Here is a 21,835-nt window from a genome sequence, read left to right as displayed (position 1 = left end):
GAAATTGGAATAATGACGAATCTTTTTTGTTGAATATCTCTCACTTGAATGTTTTTATTGATATGGGGAGGAAATCTGGGAAATGTTAAAAGTATTGCAATTTTGTCTTAAAAGTAATGCTGGAAATGTTTTGAATTTGGTGAATCTTCAATTTGGAATGGTTTGACTTGGTGGAGAAATGTGGGAAAAGTAGATAAGCAAAAGTGTTTTTGATACAGCATCACTCTTGTGACTGCTTTTTGTTCAAGTGATCTTTATCTGCTTATTCGGGAGTCACAACTAAAGGATGAGCTCTTAGCGTCTTCCACTCAGAAATCCAATACCTGCTTGACACACCTAGAAGGAGGAAGCGGCCTCTTGTTGCCATTGACGACCGAGGGAAGCATGTGGGAGTCAGACTCAACACACACATGGACGTGAAAACTAGGCTGAACCTTTGCAGCGGGTTCCCTCTAAACCTGAGCAGGATTTGAGCCAAAAATCAGGATGGTCAGCAGTTTCTGACTTTTTGATAGGAATAAGTGGACTCTGGATTGGATCGGGGACAAGAATTTTTTTTTTTATCATTGAGTGCTTTTGTTTGAAAGCATGTACAAACGTCGGGACTACGTGGATCTTTACGAGAAGGATCAGGCCAAATGGGCTCTGCTCCGAAATGTCAACACTGTCGTGAAACAAAGCACGCTGTTACCGGTAGGATGCATTCTCAGAATTGTGTGTAAAGAGGGTGAATGTTTTCAGATTTATATGATGTTTTTTAAAGACTATATAAAATGGCGGCATCACTGAACTTTCTTTGCTAGGGCGACTACGTGTGGCTGGACCTGAAGAGTGGTCGGGAGTTTGAAGTTCCCATTGGGGCAGTGGTCAAACTCTGCGACTCCGGACAAATCCAGGTGGTGGATGATGAAGGAAATGTGAGTTCTGGTTCATTTTATCATCCCCAAAAAAAGTTCCCAAAGATGTGTGTAATTTGTGTTTTCTTTTCACTCCTTCAGCCTAACATTGGAAATATTTGAAAAAGATATAAATAAATACAGTACCTGGGACTGAAAGTCTGAACTCTTAAATTGTTAAAAAAAAAATTACATGTTTGAAATTGAATTAAATTGATTACAAAATTGTTTTTCACATATAATTAATCCATTTAAAAACACATTCAATCAATGAAAGTTACTTATGAATGTCAAATGATCAACAGTTGAGTCACGATTGGTCATGAAATCAGCCTTGAGCACAGGTGATGTAATTTGTCGACAGCCGTAGGACAATTTATTTTTAAGGATATTACTTTTACAAGAAAAATAATTGTTGCTATCAAATTAATTACAGACAAAAGTTTAACTTTTTTTCTGCTAAAAATTGTCAAATATAAACAGATTATCCCTTTAAGCAAAGGGCTTTTGGGGCTACTAAATGAAAATTAGTCCTCGGGCATTCATCTTTCGGGCAAAAAACAACTCCTAAAATTATGTTTCGGAAAGAGTACTCAACACAAAAAGTAGGAGTAAATCTCTACACTAAAGTTCTTGTAGCATTAAGCTCAGAAGAAGATCACAAGTGTCTTCAACCCTTGTAGATCATTAGACTGAACTTGATATGTTCACTGACGTGCTTTCACGACGGTTCCTCTATGTTCCTCTAGGAGCACTGGATATCCCCCCAGAACGCCACCAACATCAAACCCATGCATCCAACCTCCATCCACGGCGTGGAGGACATGATCCGCCTGGGAGACCTCAACGAGGCCGGAATCCTGCGCAACCTGCTCATCAGATACAGCGACAAGCTCATCTACGTGAGTCAGGCGCCAAATTCTTGCTTCCATCCGGCTTCTTTAACCTGACTTGTATCTCTTTCTCAAGCACTATTTCTCTTCTTCACCTCGTTCTTTCTTTTCTATCTTTTGCCTTTCTTGTCATTCTTCTTGCTGTTTCCTCCAAAGACAAACTGTGGTGGCAGGGTAAGTCTCCACATGGATGAGCCGCCATTGGCTGAGGCTTAACAGACTGCTTGTGGCATGTCTTAAATGTTAGATGAGAATTAGCTTGGAATGTTGCATGCATGAAAAAATAAATGATGGTAAGCGAGAGGGGCATGCGTGCATGTTGACCATTTCCAACATGGCCTCCTCTTCTCTCATGGCTGACGGCGATACGCTCATCATCCACCTGAGACGGCAGATGCATGTTACATCATCCTCTCTCGGTCGGTCCAGATGTACCCGCCTTACAACAAATGCAGCTCAAGTTTGGCCTCAGGGTTGGAAGCCAAGTCCATACTTAGAGGCACGAGTGCGCATATTATAGGTTCTTGTTCACAACTGAAGACTGAGAGCTGAGCCAAAACACAGAGTCCTCAAATTACCGAGGTTATGTCCCTAACCTTACCCACAGCTCCTGGACTATCTTGTCACCTCTTTGACTTTCAATAGGGGTCACAGAGGCTTTTCCAAGTCAACTGTGAGACATTGTCTCCACAAGTGACTTTGGTCTGGACAGGCCAAAAACACCTTGGCAGGGATAAAAAAATAAAATAAAAAATATATCTATTGTTTGCCCTCTCTGACAGAACTACAATCTTGTCTTTTCAATTACTACTCAAAGACAAGGCGGTGACTACAACTCGCTGAATGAATTTCCTCTGCAGCATGTTTGGTCTCATAAGCGTGTTGAGATGGCCTGGGCCTTGATTTTAAATGACACTCAGACAACTCCCAACAAGGAGACCTTGAGGCAAACCTTGGACACAGAGACATCATGTGTCATACAGGATCTGGCCTGGGAACAATTCTGTTGTCCACAAATGGAATTGCAAAAGGAGTCCAGAGACAAGAAAGCCTGGGAGGACTGAAAGCCCCCAGACTGGAAAGCTCAAGCACTAGAGAAAAAAGACAAGCTTATACATGGAAGCGGCAGAATTAAGTTTTCTTTGTGAACTGTTTCTTCTTCACAGTATTGTGGACCAGCGGCTAGCACATCCGCCTCAGAGGTTGGAGATTCAATTCTGGGCTTCGGTTGGGTTCCTGGTCTCACCCTTAGATATAGTGTAGGAAGGATAGGAAGGATCGGGGCTATCCTACCCAGATGAATGGAGAGATCATGTACCCGTTTCCTTCTAGACATACACGGGGTCCATCCTGGTGGCCATCAACCCATATCAGCTGCTTCCCATCTACACAGCAGACCAGATCCGCCTATACACCAACAAGAAGATCGGCGAGATGCCCCCTCACATCTTTGCCATCGCAGACAACTGTTACTTCAACATGCAGAGGAACAACCGCGACCAGTGTTGCATCATCAGGTATGCTCGATGTCTTACGTGCTTTACTCTCGTTCCAAAACGTTTCCTTTGGTTTGCTAACCAACAGCGGCGAGTCCGGAGCGGGAAAGACTGAAAGCACCAAGCTGATACTCCAGTTTCTCGCAGCCATCAGCGGTCAACACTCGTGGATCGAGCAGCAGGTCCTGGAAGCCAATCCCATTCTGGAGGGTAAGTCTGCCATTTACAGCGGCCCGTTGACTTACCGTCTCTAAAGCTCCAAGTTTTTGGAGTTGAGAACTTACGAGTTATGTGTGGTTTGAGCTTGGTCTCAGCCAAGGTATCGCTTAACGGTTGGCCTCACTGCTCCCGTAGCGTTTGGAAACGCCAAGACCATTCGCAACGACAACTCGTCCCGCTTCGGCAAATACATCGACATTCACTTCAACAAAAGAGGAGCCATCGAAGGAGCCAAGATTGAACAATACCTGCTTGAGAAGTCACGAGTCTGTAGGCAGGTATGACTTTTGCCACGTCCATCTAGCTGCTGTCAAAGAAACTCCGCCATGGCAGTCTTGATACTGTTTTGTGAATTTCATCTGCGTGTAGGCTCAAGATGAGAGGAACTACCACATCTTTTACTGTATGCTGAAGGGGATGGCGGCAGACGAAAAGAAAAAGCTGGGCCTCAGCAAGGCCACGGACTACAACTACCTCACCATAGTCAGTCAAAACCTTAGTGTTGTCTGTTCCAACAGTCCTAATACAATTAACACAAAAAACATTAATTTTGCTGTTTGATGCTACAGTAGTTTGTTTGTGTGCAGGGAAAGTGTACCATATGCGACGGCCGAGACGACATGAAGGAATACTCCAATATACGCTCGGCAATGAAGGTACCACAGAATGCAAATGACCTCCTGCACGACATCAAACCTCCTGTCCAACATATGACATTCTTGGCAACATATGACTTGATGCGTTACACCTGACCTCTTGGACAATTCAAAAATCCTGTAATATTACTATTATGAATATGACACATCACCATGAGTGGCAATGTCTTTTGCAGGTTCTGATGTTCACAGACAAAGAGAACTGGGAGATCTCCAAACTGTTAGCGTCCATTTTACACATGGGCAATCTACGCTACGAAGGTTTTTTCAAACTCTTCAGTCATTTAAAAAAAAAAAAAAGTCAAATGTTTACTCTGGGTCATTCAAACACATTTTAACTTCTTTGAAGGTTTTTTTTCTTATGCTGTCAATTAATTGATCTGTAGCACGAACGTACGACAACTTGGATGCCTGTGAGGTCGTTCGCAGCCCGCATCTTTCAACAACCTCAACACTGCTGGAGGTTCGCATGCTTTCTCACTTATTACTACTATTACGACAACAATTGATTATAATAATTAGGGCTGCCGCTAATGATTATTCAAATAACAGATTAATCTGTTATTTTGTCAATTAATTAATCTTTTTTTTTCATTTTTTCAAATTGAATGTGGTAACTGCACAAACACAGTTATAACAACTGCTAATAACTGTAATAATAATAATAGTAATAATAATAATAAGAAGAAGAATGATAATGACAATAATAATAATAATAACTGTTTTGTTTCATAATGTCAGCAAAATCAACAAAAATTGTGATCATTGTTTTATAATGTAAAAATAGATGTTTGTTATACAGATCACTGAGAATATTTACTTTGGGACGCGGAAATTCTCATGATTTGGGCAACTTTAAATTAGGATACAAGGTTTATAGACAAATTATAGACAAATTATTGGTTGATTGGATCATCGACTATTTGTTGATTAATTAACTGTCACATAGCGAAGAAGAAGAAGAGGAAAGGGAAGATGAAGAAGAGAGGATGAAGAAAATGAAGAAGGTAAAGAAGACAAAGAAGATGAAGTAGAAAAGGAAGAAGAATCACAACAACAATGATATTTCAAAGTACTATACTTAATTATAAAATCATCAATAATCAATTGACAACACTCAACATTTTGAGTAACAACAATCTGCATTCAAACACACCCTCGTTCACACACTTCCGTGTCCTTCAAAAGGCCAGGCCGCAACATTTGAAGACAGTAGACACACACATTCAGTCAGAGATAAGCACAGACAATACAGAAAAGCAAATACAGTACTGTGAAAGGATGGCAACCCAATGTAGACAAAAATTATTAAGTAGGTTGGAGATCATTTTTAACTGGATGTGCAGTGAATGAGGTAATACGGAAGCTTAAGCATAGTGTATTCATATATAAAGCAAAGAGTCGTTTTTAATTCAACAACTGGTAATACAAATGAAAAAGGACAATTGATAAAAAAGCATAAGTTAACAACAGCATCAATAAGTGTTGTGTCACCTATGGTAATGTGGCATCACATTTCTGAAAAATACTCTCTTTACCAAATATCTTACCGATATATTTTTCTAGCTAAAAAACACCCACTAACAGAGTAAATATCTGCTTTAACTCATTTATGCAAACTCTTAATGTTTGTTTAAATGTCAATAATGTAATACCTGCACGTGTGTGCGCAGGTGGATGGCAAGGACCTGATGAACTGTTTAACGAGCAGGACGTTGATCACCAGAGGAGAAACTGTGTCCACGCCACTCAGCATGGAGCAAGCTCTGGATGTGCGAGACGCCTTTGTCAAGGTGAAACACTGAAAAAAAAAAAAACACAAGACTTTGATATGATGACTGACACATGTGCACGTTTGCGTAGGGTATCTATGGCCGTCTGTTCGTGTGGATCGTGGAGAAGATCAATGCTGCCATCTACAAGCCTTCATCCTCACACAGCAAAGTTGTCAGACGCTCCATTGGACTGCTGGACATCTTTGGCTTTGAGAACTTTTCCGTCAACAGGTACAATATAAAATAATTACCGTATAGTATATATCCATAGCAAACACACACACCGTTCCGGTCCGTACAAACTACACACCACAAAACCGCAAACGCCACACAGACGCCCGACGTTAAGCTCGTGTGTGTTCTTGGCGCCAGTTTTGAGCAGCTGTGCATCAACTTCGCCAACGAGAACCTGCAGCAGTTCTTCGTGCGGCACGTGTTCAAACTGGAGCAGGAGGAGTACAACCTGGAGAACATCAACTGGCAGCACATCGAGTTCACCGACAACCAGGATGCCCTGGACATGATTGCCATCAAGCCCATGAACATCATCTCGCTCATCGACGAGGAGAGCCGATTCCCCAAGGTACACGCCGCTACACGCGTGACTGCTGATCAATTGTTACCGCTGCAATCAATAAGTGTCGTATGTGTGCCTTGTAGGGCACAGACAGCACTATGTTGAACAAACTCAACTTTCAGCACAAAGTCAACAGTAACTACATTCCACCCAAGAACAACCACGAGACTCAGTTTGGCATCCAGCACTTTGCCGGGGTGGTCTACTACGAAACCAGAGGTACTAGTAAGCCAAAATGAAGTTATGCACCGCCGGCCCTGTGAAAATTGATTTCTGTTGTCAGTAGTCATCAATGGGACTGAATGAGTTCAAGCTGTTTTTGAATGAAGTATATTGATTGAGATAAAAATCTTACTGCTCACACGGTGACCAATCGCCCACACTAGGCAATGATCCTGTGAAGTTTTTTTGTTTTTTTTTCCTGCCAAGTAGCCCCTAACCAGAACAATTCATTTTTGCATGAAGAAGAAAACGACTTAAAATGTTGGAACTGCATTTGCAGTGGTATCCCTTTGTGTATTTTCTTCAGCAACTCTAGAAGATAGTGTAACATCACTTGTTTGATTTCTGGCTCATTTGCCGGAAAACTATGTCACTATTGACAATGCGAATCTATAGTAAATGTAACAAAACAAAAGCTTTAAATGTTTTGCAAAAGGAGTTACTGTAAGACAAAATATTTGCTTCACGTTCGAATTATTTTGCTCTTAATTTAAAATGAGAAATGTCTTGTACCTGTCATCACATTTAAAAATATTTAATTGGATTTGCTGATACCTGCAGAAACCCTGTTAAAATTTCACAAACCCCCTTCGTGCCTATAATTACCCCACTTTGGGAACCACTGCGCACAGCCATGTCCCTTAAAGACATTCAAACAACACACAATGTAACCAGGTTAATTCGTTGTAGTTTTTAGTGTAGTAAAAGCTATTTTTCCTCATGAAAAACATACAAAATAGAAATTGTTGTTCAAGGACTAGAATGGACTAATGGCATTTCAATGCATTTCAAAGTGGATTTGTGATTTGATTCATAGTGCAAGTAAATTAAATCACAATTTGCTCAAAGAACCAGTAACACTCATTAATCAAGGTTCCACTATATGTGTGTAAAGAATTAATGGCATTTCCATTCATTTTAATTGGATTTTAAATCATTTCAAGGGGGAATTTTGAACTGATTAAGTGAGAAATTGCTGACAGAACCAAGTACAATCTTAGATCAAGGCAACACTTTATGTGTATACAATCTACACACGCTAAGTATTCATTTGTGTCTTTGACGCAGGCTTCCTGGAGAAGAACAGGGACACGTTATACGGTGACATCATCCAGCTGGTTCACTCATCTAAGAATAAGTTCATCAAGCAGATCTTCCAAGCTGATGTTGCGATGGTAACATGCACATTTCATTTAAAGTGACTACATGACCAAGTACACGAGAATAACGTTTTCCTCTTTTGCATGTGTCAAACATCTCCTTCTATGTGTGTTGTTTGCATGATTTCCTGACAGTTTCTGTGTGGTTTTGCTCCTTTTCTACACCTTCCGTCCAGCCCTCTCCCAAAGGTAAAAGTAAAAAACAAAAGTCTTTCCTTCCCTCTTCTGCATCAAACTCATTGAGGTCTTGAAATGAAACACCACTTTAACATACCTTTGTGACTGACTGTTTCATTCGGCACTATTGACCCATGACATAATTGGTGGGATATTCTCCTCATCAAAATGTGGGGGAAAAAAAAAAAACAGCTAAATGAATGTAACAAGTTAAACTAATGTATCTTATAGTATGCATTATAATGTAAATGTAAATGCTTGTCCACTTCTGTTCTACACTCACTGGACACATCAACTTTTTTTTAACATTTAGACACAAAGAGGAAGAAGCTCAGGAAGGACAAAATGGACCAACTTTGTGTGTGTATATGTGTGTGTGTTTGTAGGGGGCAGAAACCAGGAAGCGTTCTCCTACTCTCAGCAGTCAGTTTAAAAAATCTCTGGAGCTCCTGATGAGAACATTGAGCGTCTGTCAGCCTTTTTTCGTCCGCTGCATTAAACCCAACGAATACAAGAAGCCCATGGTAAGCCTCTGGATGTGATTGCTTTGCTAATGCTGGTTACAATGTACTGTATTTTTTTTCTGTGACCTTTTGCAGCTAGCTGTTACATGTAACAATAATTGGTAACTGGAAGTAAATAGCTATCACAACTTACTTTCCAGGCAACCTCTAGCTTCAAAGAACTGTTAAAAATGTCAGTTTTTACCTTTCCTTTTAAGTATGGTACTCGCTGTAACATGGAATAAGTAACAGTTATTACATGTAGTAGTTAGAGGGTAACATCTAGCCAAAGCATGAAAAAGCCGCCGTTACAAACGAGTGAGTTTATGTTTTTTTTGTGTTTCTAAATATAACAGCTTGTTCATAAATGTAACCGAGATGTGTATAACAACACCACTCGTTGTTACATGTAACAGCTAGTTACTACATTTACCCATTACCTATAAGCAACAACTAGGTCTGTAATGTAAAGGCTATTATTTACCAGTAATAAAAAGATGCTGCACAAATGAACAAAATGGCTATAACACATTGACTAACTAGCTGTTACAAGTAATAACTGACTTTTACATAAACAGTGGTTATATGCGCAACGATGGCTTGTGTGTTGCAGCTGTTTGATCGAGATTTGTGCGTGCGTCAGCTGAGGTACTCTGGAATGATGGAGACCATTCGGATCCGTCGAGCAGGCTATCCCATCCGCTACACCTTTGTGGAGTTTGTGGACCGCTACCGGGTTCTCATGCCCGGAGTCAAACCTGCCTACAAGCAGGTAGCGTTTACAGACCAAGGGACCATGTACACCGGTGCCTTGACATTCAAGTGACTTGACTAAAGACTTTTTCAAGCTAGATAAAAGCACCTTTTCAATCCACTAACCCATTGCTGTTGCTAAACAGCATGATGCAGTGGTCTAACCATACAAGCAACACATTGAACACATACAACGCAGCACCACATGTAGACTGACAATGACAGTTCTGTGTAGAATTGTTACCGGTAATATTAGTGCTGTACTGATGAGGTGAGAGAGCCTTTGATATGCCACTTTAGTGAAGGGGAAATGAATTGAGCAGTTAAGCTAAGGTAATCTCCTGTGATATTATTTACGTGTCTTTCAGGAGGATCTGAGGGGAACATGTCAGAGGATTGCAGAGGCTGTACTCGGCCGAGACGATGACTGGCAGATGGGAAAGACCAAAATCTTTCTTAAGGTGAATCGTAATAATCACACCTTGCAAAAATAATGCCAGTCACCTACCACTAATTTAAATTTAACCACGTTTATGATTTCCACACAATTTTTAATTAAACTAAATGGAGGAAAATATAAAACTGCACAAGGCAAAGAAAATGACACAATCTGGAAAGAAGAGCTTGTATGCCTTAATGTAAAATATAAGTAGATGTTACATGCACAAACTCTTACATACTCTAATAAGTAGTTACTTGTATAAAATACATGGCTACTACATAATGATACATAATGAACTAGCTGTTAGAGATAAGAATTAACTAGCTTTTTGGTGTATTAAGTAGCTGTAAATGTTACATTAAAGAAACAACATCTGTTTCATGTAACAGCTCCTAGCTTGTGCATGTACAAACTAAGGAGCTTTTACATGTAGGAATTAACTGGCTGGTATGTGGCATAGGTCGCAGTAACTGTTCTATTAAAGAAACAAGTATCTGTTGCATGTAACTGCTAGCTATTACATCCCTTTACTAAAAATTAGGTGAAATAACTAGTATCTGTTTTGTGGACTAGCTGTTATGTGTAAGACGTTATATCCAAAAACGTTCAGTTACATGTATCAATGAGGTAGCTATTATATGTAAGAAACAATTATCTGTTACATGCGCTAACTAGCTTTAAGACTATACTGTATGAACAAAGAGACATTTATATTTTACTATATTCATTATTATTTGGTGGTCAAAGACATTGATCGTACTTTTGTGTAAACTTGGACGAATAAGAAAAACTCATCAACTATAGCAGTAAAGTGAAGTTCTGTGATTGTTACCAATCATGACAATTTTTGACAGGAAGTAGTGCTGTTGCTTCACCGTCTGTGTGTTTGGAGTTTTGATGACTGACCTAATATTTGTGTTCTAATGTTGTTCTCTCAGATAATCAGGGTATTGTGTCACTTTCCTTAGCGGTGTCAACATGTGACACCTTTAGTTAGGGTTAATTTGAGGATTTCCACGCAAGTCTTTGGACCGGCGTTTGTTTTCAGGCTGTTCTCTATGAAGCTTGACAGGAAAGAGAAAGCGCAGGAAGGCACATCATGTTCTTTTTCCTGAAAGGAAGCCACAGTGCAAAAGGTTAAATGAGAAAAAAAGACAATCATCGATTTCAGAGATTGTCTCAAGAATTCTTTACTGTTTTGAATCAGGGGTGGGCAAAGTACGACGCGTGTTCGGCGTTTCTTTTAATCTGGACTACCAAACTTGGAATGGTCAAGAAGATGGCTCATAAGTTTGGTTCCATAGGATCATCACGATATGCTACTGGAAATCGAAAGGGACAAAGCGATCACAGACAAGGTCATCCTCATCCAGAAGGTGGTGCGAGGTTTCAAGGACAGGTAGGGTCCTAAATTAATTAGTATATCCACTATCCATCCACTGTTAGTCATCACAGTGGTCGTTCGATCTCTGTATCGTAGATCAAACTTCCTGAGGATGAGGAAGTCGGCTATGTTGATCCAGAAGACATGGAGAGGATATCAGTGCAGAAAGAACTACGGAGCCGTGAGGATCATCGTCACCACGTCAAAATATCTGTCAGCTCGTCCCAATGTTTTTTTTTCCTTAAATCTTGGTCCTTGCCTTTGTAGATGCGGGCGGGCTTCTCGCGCCTCCAGGCAATAGTGCGTTCGAGGAAATTGTGCGCGTCGTACCACGTGGCTCGGCAGCGTATCAGCGGGTTCCAGGGTCGATGCCGAGGCTTCCTGGTGCGCCGCGCCTTCAGGCACCGGCTGTGGGCTGTCATCACCATCCAGGCGTATACCCGAGGGATGATCGCACGCAGGCTGTACCGCAGGCTCAGAGGCGAGGTAAGGGGGCATGTAAGGTTTGCAAATCATAGACAAGGGGATACTTGATTTTTTTTACAGCATTTTTTTCCCAGTTGCGAGCCAGGTGAGTGAAGTGAAAACATTGCGCAATTAAGTTCGAGTTCACTATCTGTTAAAGCCCAAGCGTAGTTAACTACGCTCAGTGGTCGAAGCGATACCAAAAGACAATTCAGGACGTACGTGAGAGTTTCTGCAGCGCTCAGCAAAGTTAATTTTATGCCTTATAATGCCGTGACAGGAATAGTAACTTTTTCTTTTCAGATTAAGAGCCAATGAATTGGAAAATGAAGCAACAGTATAGCAACTCTTTTGCAAAAATGGTATGCCTTATTTTGTGTTGTACAAACACTTATTGAGTTAGTGACACAATTTTTCAGAAGACGAGCCATAAAAAGACGATGTTACATAATCTATGTTTGTGAGATGCTGGATAAAATATGACTGGCAATAACACTACAAATGTAGTTCCAAAGCCTAATGAATCAGACACAGAGGGCTAAGCACTGTTTTTTTATTTCTTTTATTGAAAAAACATTTACTCTGATTAGGGGGTACTTGGTTGAAAAAAATTATTTCACACAGGGTAGATCATTGAAAGACAGTTGAGAACCATTGGTGTGAGCTATTGTAAAATAGATCTTACTTGGGACTCTTTTTTTTGTCTTCCATCAGTACCGAAGAAGGTTGGAGGCTGAGAAGATGCGTCTAGCCGAGGAAACTAAGCTGAGGAACCAGATGTCTGCCAAGAAAGCCAAGGCTGAAGCGGAACGCAAACATCAGGTAAAACTCCAGATTATGTAAAAAATAAAACAGACATACGAAGCTTTGCATTGAACTTCACAGAAAATTGCTCTTTTGTCCCGCTTATCAGGAACTAAAAATGAAAACACGTTGAAAGTGGCTCTGGTTCTTACCCAAGAGTAATTTTCTAGATATGGGTGGAGAACAGCATGATATAAAGAAGTCCAAAGTTACAAATCCAGCAAAAAAATGGGCAATCCCATTTCAGATCAACACATCTAGTCAACCTTTTTCCTCATTTGAAACTATCTTTGCTGCAGGAGCGTCTGGTTCAGTTGGCCAAAGAGGATGCCGAGCGTGAGAAGAAGGAAAAGGAGGAGGCGAGGAAGAAGAAGGAGCTGGTAGAGCAGATGGAGCGAGCTCGTTTGGAGCCCGTCAATGACTCGGACATGGTGGACAAAATGTTCGGCTTCCTGGGGAGCACGAGCTCCTTTCCTGGCCAGGAGGGACAAGCACCTGTCGGCTTTGAGGTACTGTAAATTTCTTTAATCTGGAAGCTTCAGTCGGGCTTGCTCGTTCATGCCTATTTGATGTTTTTTTTATCTTTTACTGCATAGTTTTTAGCTAACATCAGTTCTTTTCTCTCTACTTCGTGCACAGGATTTGGAGAGGACCCACCGGGAACTGGAGGAGGAGGACCTGGATGAGGCTCTTCCTCTGCCGGAGGACGACGACGAGGAGGATCTGTCGGAGTATAAGTTTGCTAAGTTTGCCGCCACCTACTTCCAGGGGACCACCACACATACGTACGTCCGCCGACCACTCAAGCAGCCGCTGCTTTTTCACGAGGATGAAGGAGACCAGCTGGTGGGCCCAAGATGTCATTACCAATCCCTTGATCAATTCCTGAAACGATGCTGACCATGTGTATTTAATGCCGGTTTTAGGCGGCTCTGGCCGTGTGGATCACGGTGCTCAGGTTCATGGGGGACCTGCCAGAGCCAAAATACCACACGGCCATCAGCGATGGGAGTGAGAAGATTCCGGTCATGACCAAGATCTACGAGACCCTTGGGAAGAAGACATACAAAAGGGAGCTCCAGGCTCTTCAGGGAGAGGCGGAGGTAAGGTGGTTCAGGATTCATGAGATTCTGACAAAACTCAATGACTAATATGTTGAGTTTTTGAATAAATGTTTTCTCGTCCAGGAACCATCTAAGATTGTTAGAGAAACTGAGTATATACATGTTGTACAAAGAGTCAACTATGTTCTTGTTCTTCAAGAAACTCGACACACATTTTATTATCTCAGTTTATGAAATGGAGCTTTTTTTTTTCTTCATTATGACCTGTCCTAATTCGGGTCTCCAGACTCCTCAATCTGACAGCCATCGCAAGAACAGCATCAGACACAAGCTAGTGTCTCTCACCCTGAAGAAAAAATCCAAGATTACGGAGGAAGTACGACCAAAAAAATCCTAACGATCTTCCGGTGTGAATTCAGTCAGAGTTAAAAAGGAAAGGAACTCTTTCAGGTCACTAAGCGGCTGAATGATGGCGAGCACGGTCTCCATGGGAACAGCATGCTAGAGGACCGTCCGACGTCAAATCTGGAGAAACTTCACTTTATCATCGGTAACGGCATTCTGAGGCCAGCACTGAGGTAAAAATCCTGATCCTGTATTGAATATCAGTTAAGATCCATGAATACAGATTCAGTCACATAACAATTGTTTTTTGATGACCATAGTCAAATTGAAAGCTCCAGCTTTAGCCACCTAAAAACATTTTGAAACTTAGGTCCATGTTATCTTCGCATCTTTAAATACTTTTGATTTTCTCACACATTTTAAAACCAGAGAGCATTACTGGTTGTACTCCACCTTTTTCAGCCGGAATAGGCCCCAGTTCACCCAGGATTCTTATGATGATGAGCGCTATTGAAGTGGATGTATGGACTTACTTTTCACTCAGGAGAACTGTGTCCAAGGATGTTGACATGATGTTAACAGTTTATTATGTCTGTGCGTTAGGGATGAGATCTACTGTCAGATCTGCAAACAGCTGAGTCAGAACCCATCCAAGAGCTCGCACGCCCGAGGCTGGATCCTCATCAGTTTGTGTGTCGGCTGCTTTGCACCGTCAGACCGGTTTCTCAAGGTCAGGACAAAGCTGTTTTTATCCTATATGCAATAACTTGGTAGTATAATGACAATATTGTGTTGTGTCACATTCACCTCCAGTACCTCAGAAACTTCATTAACAACGGGCCACCAGGTTACGCTCCATATTGTGAAGAACGACTTAGAAGAACATTTGTGAATGGCACGAGAACACAACCTCCATCCTGGCTGGAGCTACAGGTACACGTTCATACGCTACACACCAAAATGTTTGGGATTTTTGGGTGGGTTGGAATTGGGTGGGTTAGGAGAATCCTAAAATGCATCATAAGCTTTACAGATCAAGTTCACTTGACTTTCTGTAAACTTCTGAAAGCACCTTCAACAATTCAGTTTTAAATGCCAATTTCAATTAAACCAGGAAAATTATTGGTCCATCAAGCACTAGTTGTGCATTTTGACTTATAACTCCTGCAGTAAGTTACCAGTGAAAAATGACAGGTGGCCATACGCTATCAAATGTTTATGGAAGGTTTAATTAAGTTTACCTTTAACGGTTACAGAGAATTTTTTGCTTCAAAAGCGAAAAATCCGTAACTTTTTGTGATTAGTGTATGAAAAACATGACAACTAATCCAGGTTTAGTCGCGTAACATTGGTTAATGCATATCTAGGCAACCAAGTCCAAGAAACCCATCATGCTGCCCGTGACGTTCATGGATGGAACCACAAAAACACTGCTGACGGATTCGGCGACCACCGCCAAGGAGCTTTGCAACACACTGTCCGACAAGATCAGCCTACAGGACCGATTTGGCTTCTCGCTCTACATCGCGCTGTTTGATAAGGTTCCGTCATATGAACATGCTAACTTGTTTAATGCAGTTTCTTCTTGGTAGAAGGATTTTTATTGATCAAGATCTGATGGTTTTGCACAGGTGTCATCGTTGGGCAGCGGGAACGACCATGTGATGGATGCTGTATCGCAATGTGAGCAGTACGCTAAAGAACAGGGAGCCCAGGAAAGGAATGCTCCCTGGAGGCTATTCTTTAGGAAGGAGATCTTCACACCATGGCACTGCGCCTCTGATGACGTAGTTGCTACCAACCTCATCTATCAGCAAATCGTCAGGGGTGTCAAATTTGGAGAGTACCGCTGTGACCGAGTGAGTGCTTCCATGACGTACCCGGAGATACTTTTCTTTCTTCGATGGCTATGATCTGTTCTTCTCAACAAACACTCCTTCTGTAGACATGGTCCTGCTCTTCTAGTTTTGTGGACATGCTCCTACTCTTTCGGACATCTGTTCCCTTCTCTTCTTTAAGACATAAGTCTCCTTTACCATATAAATTATGTTTTTAAGACCTGCTCCTTCTCCTCTGTAAATATGAACCTTCTTTTCTGTCGACATGTCTCTGCATTTCCTCCGCACATGCTCCCCATCTTCTTCTGTAGCTATTATCATTTTCTTTTTCTGCTGAGATTCTTCTCTTCTTTTGTGGGCATATTATATTTCTTCATCTCTTTCTTCTTTAGACATAGTTCTTCTTCTACTCTCATTTTAAACTTGCTCCTTGGGTCCATCTTAAGGTATTTTCCTTATTTTCTAAGCCTTAATCTTGACTCAATACTTTTCCTTTTCTTTTTGGCCCAGGACGACCTAGCAGAGCTAGCATCCCAGCAGTATTACGTGGACTATGGCTCAGAGGTCTTGCTGGAGCGCCTTCTGAGCCTCATCCCGTCCTACGTCCCCGACAGAGAGATAAGCACATCCAAGACGGTGGAGAAGTGGGCTCACTTCATCATGGCGGCACACAAAAAGGTGCACTTTATAAGTGGATGTGATTATTGTCATGACTAAAGCAACCGGATCTTCTTTTGTCTTTGGTGTTCAGGGCATTTACACCCAGAAGAGGTTTGATCCCCAGAAGGTAAAGGAGGAAGTGGTGGACTTTGCCCGCCACAAGTGGCCTCTGCTCTTCTCTCGATTCTACGAAGCCTTCAAGTTCTCCGGTAAGAATCAATCACCAGTCTCTCCAAGTATTGTGATGGACTTTGCCGGATGATTTGCTTTCTCTGCTTAACAGGCCCAAGTCTGCCCAAAAACGACCTTATCGTCGCCGTCAACTGGACCGGCGTTTACTTTGTAGATGAACAGGAGCAAGTCCTGCTGGAACTCTCCTTCCCAGAAATCACTGCTGTATCTAGCAGCAGGTGAGGCATGCTGGGAAATGTAGTCAGTCATGCGCTCTTAGGAATGGGCATCCATTTACAGCTTTTGACCTGCCAGAACTCTTTCCCGAGAAATTATTGCAATGTTGAGTAGGAGATGAGGCATGCCTGGAACTGTTGTCCCTCTTTTGGTATGTTTTGACTTTGTGTAGGGCAATGGTCCCTCAAGTCTAAAAGGACTTTGTCTGGAAATTAGAAGGTTGAGGACCCAAAGACCAACAATACTGAGAAAAAGAATGCTCAGAAGGCAGTCGCTTCCTGAGATCCTGAGGATCACGCGTGGAGATTGTTAAATTTCATGTGTCTAAGCAACTAATGATGAATGTTAATTGTTTTTTGAGGGGTGGAAAGTTGCAGAGTCAGAGTTTCACACTGGCGACCATCAAAGGAGAAGAGTATACCTTCACCTCCAACAATGCCGAGGACATCCGTGACCTTGTGGTGACCTTTCTGGAAGGCCTGAGGAACCGGTCCAAGTTTGTGGTTGCGCTACAAGATAGTCCCAACCAGAGTATGCCCTCACTGGACTTGGAAATGCGTTCTAGAACTCCACAAAGAAGTCACAAGTGTTTTTCTGATTGTTTTGCAGATGGTGAACCATCTACGTTCCTGAGTTTCCAGAAGGGAGACCTGATTCTGTTGGATCACGACACCGGTGAGCAAGTTCTCAATTCGGGCTGGGCGCACGGCGTCAATGAGAGGACCAATCAGAGGGGAGACTTTCCGGCAGACTCCGTCTACGTACTGCCCACCATGACGAGGCCACAGCAGGAGATTGTGGTGGGATGACAAGACCCAGAATCATTACGAATCAAGCAGAAGATGACTTGTTGTTGTTGGTATTGATAATGGTCATGTCATCCATCCGACTCAGGCTCTGGTTACCATGACACCGGATCAGAGGCAGCAGTCCGTAAGAGTCTCACAAATTGTACTGCCTGACAGTGAAGACTCTGTCAAACCGTACACACTGGAGGAGTTCTCCTATGACTACTTTAGGTACAGTTTGCACAAAGCACATCCAGGTTTGAAACAGTAACCCTGTCATAAAAGCCAAAAATAACACACACTTGAGTGATGTAATTGGTGTTGTTGTTGCAGGCCTCCTCCCAAACACACGCTGAGCAGGGTGATGGTCACCAAAAATCGAGGAAAAGATAAACTGTGGAGCTGCACGAGGGAGCCTCTCAAACAGCCACTGCTAAAGAAGGTGGTCCATCATGAGGAACTTGCTCAGGAGGCCTGCATGGCCTTCATCGATATCCTTTCCAACGATAGTGTGAAACTCCTGTGAAACTATGGTTTATTTTCTTCTTATTATTTCTTTATAGATTATCCATTATATTTATTGTTCATATATGGACCAATCGGCGCAGTGCTCCCAATTTTGTTGAACAAAGACATTAAAGGCATTCTATTTGATTCTATTCAACTATATTACGATGTTATCAATTCATCGATATCTTCCAATTACAATTGTATTTATAATTTTATAATATATTACTAAATGATCTGTTTTTAACACGTTGTGCCTATTTTGTTGCATTATTTCACATTACCAGCCATTACTACTACCGCATTACAATATGACCATGTTCAAATTTGTTGAAATATATTGCTAAATATTACATTCCTATGTTTGTACCATGTTTTTAATCTGTAGTTTTCACCATATTAAGAGTTACAGGCACTATTACACAATAAGATGTTATTACTATATTACACTGTTAACATGTAGTTACCAAGTGGTTACTGTTATTACACTTTTGTTACCATGTTATCACACTTTTAATTTGCATTTTAGTATGCTATTTTATTACCATATTATTACTACGTTTTTACAATATTTTTAACCATAACAATCAAAAGGAGCATGTTCCTTAACCATGAGTCCTACCTGTCATGAAGTATATGGGCGACTACCCATCCAAGCGCACTCGCTCAGTCAACGAGTTGACTGACCAGATTTTCGAGGGCTCCCTGAAGGCCGAACCCCTAAAGGATGAAATTTTCTGCCAGATCATCAAGCAGCTAACAGACAACCATGTCAAGTGCGTACTCACTTTTGACATGGACGTAGAGCAGGTTGAAAATGATACTCTTCACTGGCTTTACTTCATGGCTGTGTCTTGATTGAACTTGTCTGAACGGATGTTTGGAAAACGACAGAAAAGCAATCGATGCCTCAAGTTTCCACGTGGGACATTACAATACAAAGCGGAACGGAACTGTGTGCTTTTATGTTGACAGGTACAGTGAGGAGAAAGGCTGGGAGCTTCTGTGGCTGTGCACCGGCCTGTTTCCTCCCAGCAATGTTCTGCTTCCACATGTCCAGCGCTTCCTGCAGTCCAAGAGGACACATCCGCTCTCGACCGACTGCATGCACAGGGTGCACAAAGCCTTGCGGTAAGTGCAATTGGAAACCAAAGTGACAGCATTTGCAACTCAAGTGCCACGTTTGATTTGTAAAAAAAAAAATAAAAGCTTGGCCACCTCAGTTGTAAATGAGATTTAAAAAGTTGAAAATGTGTACAGTATATAACATGGTCTAATGATACAATAATGTGTCCTTTTTAATTCATTTAAATATTCTTAACTGAGTTAAATTGAGATAAATTAAATGTTATTGAAAGTTAGATATTATTTAATTTATACGGTACATTTTTTTGTATACAGTGTTCCCTCATTTTTCATGGTTAATGGGGACCGAAAACCCCCCACAAAAAGAGAAATCTGCGAAGACCCCCTCTCCACCCCCTAGAAATCTTCATGCATGTGTATCTGGGTACCAGAATTTTTATTTATTTATTTTTTTTATCTGGGAAGGGGGTGGGATGGTTACCCTCGGAGTATCAGCCCTCAGACGTTGAACTATAGTGGAGCCTTTAGCAGGCTAAACATGATAACAAGCAGAGTTTACTCTTGAAATTCCGATTTATTACAAGAGGTCACAGGATCCCAAAGCTTTATTTACTCCCCGTCAATCTCTTTTAGCCACAATTGCGTGTGAACTTCAGTCGAAGACTGAGGAAGGAAGATCGAGTACTGCTCTCAATTGACTGGCTCGGCTATCCGTCAATTAGCTCACTGTGTTTATCGTAGATAATAGTAGAGAGAAAACTAAATATATTAAAAATGTGTGAAATGAAAATGCTTAGTGGTCTAGACTTAAAGAACAAAGCCCAATCCAGGTGTAGACTGGACATGGCTTGAGAAACTAAAATGTCTTCATGTTCCAAACCCACGTTAACAGAAACGGGTCCAGAAAATACCCTCCTCATCTGGTAGAAGTAGAGGCCATCCAACACAAGACCACGCAAATCTTCCACAAGGTTTACTTTCCTGATGACACGGACGAGGTATGACACATACAACATATGTACGCAAAGTCCTAAACGTCAACATGTTAGGAATATCATCCATCCATCCATATATCCATCCATCCATCCCTCCATCATCTTCCACTTATCCGGGATCGGTTCGAAGGGGCAGCAGCCTCAGCGGGCAGGCCGAGACTTCCTTATCCCCAACTACTTCATACAGCTCCTCCAGGAGGATCCCCAGGCATTCCCCAGTCGAGAGACGTAGTCTGTCCAGCGTGTCACATGAGCATTGAAGTCCCCCAGCAGAACGAGCGAGTCCTCAGAGGGTGCGCTCTCCAGAACACCCTCCAAAGAGTCCAGAAAGGATGGTACTCATCTGAGCTGCTGTTTGGTGTGTTCCAGAGGGCACCCAAATGTACAGCTGCCGAGCTGAGGGGCAATAAATATGCCCGAACCTGCTCTTCCCATCTTGCCGCAGGCAACTCCAAAGTGGAAGAGAGTCCAGGCCCTCACGAGAGGACTTGGTACCAGAGCCCAAGCTGTGTGTGGGGGCGGGTCCGACTATACCTAGTCAGAATGTCTCAGCCTCGCACACAGGCTCAGGCTCCTTCCCCGCCAGAGAGGTGACATTCCATGTCCCAAGAATGAGCTTCTGTAGCCAGGGATCGGTGGGCCAAGGTCCCCACTTTTGGTTGCCGCCCAGCTGACATCGCGCCGACCTCTTATGGCCCCTCCCACAGGTGGCGAGCTCATGGTAATGGTGATCCACATTATCCTTTTGGGCCGAGCTCGGCCTGGCCACTAGGTACTCGCCAACGTGCCCCTCATCTAGACCTGGCTCCAGAGGGCGGGCCCCGATGACCCACGTCCTGGCAAGAGAAAATCCAAATTTGTATTTCTCATAAGGGATCTATGAGAGATCTGTGAGGGATCTATGAGACGTGCTTAGTTTGGTCCCTCACCTAGGACCTGTTTGTCATGGGTGACCCTACCAATGGCCCAGACAACTTAGCTCCTAAGATCACTGGCACACGCAAATCCCTCCACCATGTTAAGGTGACAACTCATGGAGGGATAAATTTCACGTTAATTCTCATGGATGAATTATGCAGGCTTTTGAGGTGGAATCCAGCACCAAAGCCAGGGACTTCTGTCAGAACATCTCCACCAGACTGCTGCTCAAATCCCCAGAAGGTTTCAGCCTCTTTGTCAAGATTTCTGACAAGGTGATTTTCCTCTCTTCTCAAGAAAGAATCCACTTCGTTTTCTGTCTTCGTAAGACTAATTTAGCTCTCCGTTGATGTCAGGTGATAAGCGTTCCAGAGGGAGACTTCTTCTTCGACTTTGTCCGACATCTGACGGACTGGATCAAGAAATCGCGTCCAGTAAAAGACGGTATAAATCTCCAGCCATATCTTGGTGGCATGAAATTTAATACACATGAGTAGAACAAAAAAAAAAAAAAATCCAGAATCCAGACACAAAATGACAGAGGGAATCTGCTTAAATTTCAATTGTTAACTGAAATGGCTCGGTTACACTCATTAAAAAGTAAAAATTCAGCCCAAGTATAACATTGAAATTTGGTAGAAATGTCTATCATACGTAGACCCACAAAAACTCTTGATTGCTTGAACAGACATTGAGTCAGCAAACATTTCAGGTTAAATTTGGCCCTTTTTTTTAGGTTATTTGAATCTTTTATAAAATTCAACTCCTAAAGCCAGTTTGACTTTGCAACCTGAAAATTGCTAG

At 42.0% G+C, this 21,835-nt stretch overlaps 1 protein-coding gene across 1 annotated transcript in view; it reads left to right on the top strand.

Moving 5' to 3' along the window:
* Window positions 1–588: 588 nt before the first annotated feature.
* myo7aa (myosin VIIAa) overlaps window positions 589–21,835 on the top strand; it is a 25,058-nt gene continuing 3,811 nt past the window's right edge. The window contains exons 1-43 of the mRNA XM_088428432.1: window positions 589–693; window positions 804–917; window positions 1,646–1,798; window positions 3,122–3,306; window positions 3,374–3,495; window positions 3,640–3,782; window positions 3,874–3,987; window positions 4,092–4,160; window positions 4,337–4,421; window positions 4,547–4,623; window positions 5,834–5,953; window positions 6,024–6,166; window positions 6,308–6,518; window positions 6,596–6,731; window positions 7,803–7,909; window positions 8,458–8,595; window positions 9,188–9,346; window positions 9,696–9,788; window positions 11,074–11,168; window positions 11,250–11,334; window positions 11,421–11,639; window positions 12,333–12,440; window positions 12,722–12,931; window positions 13,062–13,268; window positions 13,349–13,525; window positions 13,773–13,862; window positions 13,937–14,064; window positions 14,435–14,561; window positions 14,645–14,764; window positions 15,199–15,372; window positions 15,463–15,690; window positions 16,180–16,347; window positions 16,421–16,538; window positions 16,613–16,739; window positions 17,099–17,268; window positions 17,347–17,537; window positions 17,632–17,756; window positions 17,859–18,016; window positions 18,655–18,808; window positions 19,008–19,163; window positions 20,011–20,116; window positions 21,193–21,306; window positions 21,388–21,475. Of these exons, the coding sequence (XP_088284558.1) occupies window positions 589–693; window positions 804–917; window positions 1,646–1,798; window positions 3,122–3,306; window positions 3,374–3,495; window positions 3,640–3,782; window positions 3,874–3,987; window positions 4,092–4,160; window positions 4,337–4,421; window positions 4,547–4,623; window positions 5,834–5,953; window positions 6,024–6,166; window positions 6,308–6,518; window positions 6,596–6,731; window positions 7,803–7,909; window positions 8,458–8,595; window positions 9,188–9,346; window positions 9,696–9,788; window positions 11,074–11,168; window positions 11,250–11,334; window positions 11,421–11,639; window positions 12,333–12,440; window positions 12,722–12,931; window positions 13,062–13,268; window positions 13,349–13,525; window positions 13,773–13,862; window positions 13,937–14,064; window positions 14,435–14,561; window positions 14,645–14,764; window positions 15,199–15,372; window positions 15,463–15,690; window positions 16,180–16,347; window positions 16,421–16,538; window positions 16,613–16,739; window positions 17,099–17,268; window positions 17,347–17,537; window positions 17,632–17,756; window positions 17,859–18,016; window positions 18,655–18,808; window positions 19,008–19,163; window positions 20,011–20,116; window positions 21,193–21,306; window positions 21,388–21,475 (5,917 nt within the window). The remainder of the gene's footprint in view (window positions 694–803; window positions 918–1,645; window positions 1,799–3,121; window positions 3,307–3,373; window positions 3,496–3,639; window positions 3,783–3,873; window positions 3,988–4,091; window positions 4,161–4,336; window positions 4,422–4,546; window positions 4,624–5,833; window positions 5,954–6,023; window positions 6,167–6,307; window positions 6,519–6,595; window positions 6,732–7,802; window positions 7,910–8,457; window positions 8,596–9,187; window positions 9,347–9,695; window positions 9,789–11,073; window positions 11,169–11,249; window positions 11,335–11,420; window positions 11,640–12,332; window positions 12,441–12,721; window positions 12,932–13,061; window positions 13,269–13,348; window positions 13,526–13,772; window positions 13,863–13,936; window positions 14,065–14,434; window positions 14,562–14,644; window positions 14,765–15,198; window positions 15,373–15,462; window positions 15,691–16,179; window positions 16,348–16,420; window positions 16,539–16,612; window positions 16,740–17,098; window positions 17,269–17,346; window positions 17,538–17,631; window positions 17,757–17,858; window positions 18,017–18,654; window positions 18,809–19,007; window positions 19,164–20,010; window positions 20,117–21,192; window positions 21,307–21,387; window positions 21,476–21,835) is intronic.

The sequence above is a fragment of the Hippichthys cyanospilos genome, chromosome 11 (genome assembly GCF_059441005.1).
Source record: "Hippichthys cyanospilos isolate Australia breed blue-spotted pipefish chromosome 11, RoL_Hcya_1.0, whole genome shotgun sequence".
Taxonomy (NCBI): domain Eukaryota; kingdom Metazoa; phylum Chordata; class Actinopteri; order Syngnathiformes; family Syngnathidae; genus Hippichthys; species Hippichthys cyanospilos.
Note: the sequence above shows the minus strand (reverse complement) of the source record. Positions and strands in the feature narration are given on the sequence as shown.